Raw genomic sequence first — 3,338 nt, 5'->3', positions numbered from 1 at the left:
TGATATAATAGATAATTGGATTTTTTCTTGTAATGGGACATTACATCTTAATCTTCCCTCAAGAAATAAAATGTTTATATATAACTGATCACTTATACAAATATGGAATTTTTTCTCTTAACGATCATTTTATATATATAAAAATAATATATATAAAAATCATTTTATATATATATAAAAAGTAATTGTTAAATAATTGTCATGGAATAATTGTCGGTATAGTCGGTATAGTATATATAGTCTCAGTAATAAATTTTATTTTTTGTTCGATAATTAATATCGCATTATATATTAAGTGTAGTAAAAATAAATCCATTATTTATGAAATTGAATGGAAAAATAATGGATTTCTTTTTACTACACTTAATATTATGCTAATGTCTTGCTGGAATCACTAGAGATGTGAAAATCATAAAGAAAGATAAGTGGATCAAAAATATTTGAATTTATAAATGTAAATGATACAAAAGTCTAAAAAATATTTGAATAATCAATAAATTTTTTAAAGATTTTAAAGATATTTTTAGATTAGATTTTCAAGTTATTTATAGAGTTCAAGAAGCAGAAAAGTTTGAAAAATATCACAGAATTGGATTAAACTTTTTTTTATCTTTCTTTGTGGATTTTTTTAAAAAGATTTTATGTTATTTGGAATATTTCTTTTCAATTTTTCTTCCGAATAAATTAAATAAATTTCTATTCAAATTAGTTGAATTATTCCTATTTCGAAAAATGAATTATATAAATATATAATAAAAAATTAATTGAATATTTGAAAATTAATTGGATGTTTCGCTATGGAGGGAGCTTATTTATATCAATAGTCTTTGCTTGAAAAACACAATATTTATGCCTTCAAAGTGAGTTTACATTTATATCTTGCTATTTATTTGAGAAGACTGCATAATTATACTCGTAAGTTACGTTAGACTGTTATATTTATTTTTATTTATTATTTTTTTATTATATATATTTCTTTTTTAATTTCACAAAAAAAGTTAAAACTAAATTAAATTAATTCTCAGATTATTTTATAGAACATAAAACAATAAAAAATTTTATAATAAGGAAATATTTGCTTGTTTCGCTATTTTTGTCCGATAACTCAAAATGGATATGTTACTTCCATTTAATATTTAATACTGATTCTGCTGATTGTCTGACTTTAAGTTTTATTTGTTCAATGCAAAATCGAAGCCAATTTATATGAAATAAGGACAGCCACGATTTTAAACGCACAATGAATCATGATTAAGTATTTGAAGGCGGGATGAAGATAGAAGATAGATGTACATGTGATTTTATATAATATTATACATAGAATGATAGAATATATAGAATTTTTAAGAAGTGGAAAATGCGAAATATGAAAGATTTAAGAGTGTGAAGAATTTAACGAGTTAAAAAGATTTAAAGACTTATGGAACAGGAGTTTATAAGAGACTAAGATCCGAGAAGAGAAAAAGTTGTTGCTATATCTAAGGATTCATAGAATATTCAAAAATGTTTGTTTTATCTGTCGCATCATATCGTTGTCATACACAGGCATTCGTGAAATAAACTCTATCGTTACTATTCTTTGCATTGTGATTCTGTTGATAAAAATAATAATTTAGACTGTCGACATATTTTTATGTTTTGTTCTATTTTCATATATATGTACGTATGTATATATACATATATACGTAATATATATTATATATACATACGTCATTTAATTTTTACCAAATTTCAGAACTTATATCTAAATTAAAATTTTTTTTCAGTTTTTACAATGCGATTCGATATTTTTAATGTTAGCAATAATCAAGTCATATTTTTAATCCGTAAAAATGCTAGTCATGCGTCGTTCGCATTCTACAACGTTATTTAATCCTCTCATGCAAAAGAATATGTCATGTTTTATTCAATAATCTAGATATCTCTCATACATTTTTTTAACTTTAAAAAAGTTTTATAAATCATATTCAAAGAGATTTATTCATCAGCGACTACTAGTCTCAAATTAATATATTTCGTCTTCTGTCTGCTAACATGTTAGTTTGTAAATGCTTTGTTTAAAAAATCTTAAATATTATGTATATTAAGTTCTGTATATGTTTTTTTAATTGTTGTACGAAATATATTTGAAGATTAATCTTCAAATAAATTCTAAATGTATGAGAAGATTATTACATCTTGTAACAGTATTAAGTAAACATACTTTGATATAACATTATCGATTTATATTAATTTTGATTAGAATGATTCATAGCCAGAACACGAAAGCACGAATTTAATCGAGGGCTTAAGTACAACAAAAATCAATGCAAGAATACAAATACATAATTATGTATAAGATCCATTTTAGATATAACTTCATATACAAAAGTGGACCTTATATTATATATTTTTAATTAATTTTTGTACCAAATTGTGAACTAAAATCGAATTGATATAGTGTGCCTCGATTGAGATCATTTCCGTATTCTCATTAAATCATATATATTCGCCGTTGTCGTTAGCGATATAGGCTTTGTTTTCTGATAGGATCGTCGTTGCAGTTTGCGTAAATGCCATGCCTAAGCAACTTGCTCGTACTCGGCCTTATTGATATTGCTAGCTAGACAGCATGCTAGGAAGATACCAACTAGTGGGAAAAAAGCTACGCCGATCGCTGTACCGGCCACCAGACCGATGTTGCTATTTATGAGATCCAGTAAGCGATTGTAACATCCCTGTGAAAAGGAATTATAAAAAAATTGTAGAAACTCCCTCCAAAGAAATAAAAGAATTGGAAAAACTGCTTATTAGATTTGATTCTAATTTCTCATTTTAATTTTTCTCTTTTCTATTTTCTACATTCGTTATATTTTTTTAAATTTCTGCATTTAATATTCCTGCGTTTAATATTCCTTTCTTAGTTTCTTTTATGGATTGTAATTGTCAATTATTATAAGATAACAATCAAGAGATTTTAATACGTCTGCTCAATGAGATTTATGGCTTATTATTGTGTACGCCATAATAGAATTTTTATGAAAAATATGCATATAATATATAAAATATTGTCTAATAATTAAATAACCCTAATTAAATAATCCTGATAGATAATATGTTTAATTATATCTTTTGTATTTTATACATATTAAGCTAGTCACGTCATTCAAAAATTTATGTCAGATATTTATTTTTTACAAGCATTTTTTTATAAAATTTCATTAGTTCATCATCAATGATCATTAAGACGTCATAAATATCAAGACATGTCATGAATATCAAGACAATGAACATGTTAATAATTCACTATGTTGCATCCTGATATAAGTAAAATATTTTTCTTTTCTCTCTCTCTCTCT

At 24.6% G+C, this 3,338-nt stretch overlaps 1 protein-coding gene across 1 annotated transcript in view; it reads right to left on the bottom strand.

Annotated features, from left to right (window-relative positions):
• LOC105625161 (CASP8-associated protein 2) overlaps positions 1-2,717 on the bottom strand; it is a gene marked incomplete at its 5' end in the record, with an annotated part of 11,381 nt that extends 8,664 nt beyond the window's left edge. Inside the window, one exon of the mRNA XM_012206502.1 lies at positions 2,571-2,717. Coding sequence (XP_012061892.1) covers positions 2,571-2,717 — 147 coding nt within the window. The remainder of the gene's footprint in view (positions 1-2,570) is intronic.
• Between the last annotated feature and the right edge of the window lie 621 nt (positions 2,718-3,338).

Source organism: Atta cephalotes, assembly GCF_000143395.1.
Source record: "Atta cephalotes unplaced genomic scaffold scaffold00166, whole genome shotgun sequence".
Taxonomy (NCBI): domain Eukaryota; kingdom Metazoa; phylum Arthropoda; class Insecta; order Hymenoptera; family Formicidae; genus Atta; species Atta cephalotes.
This window is presented reverse-complemented; position numbering and strand designations above follow the sequence as displayed.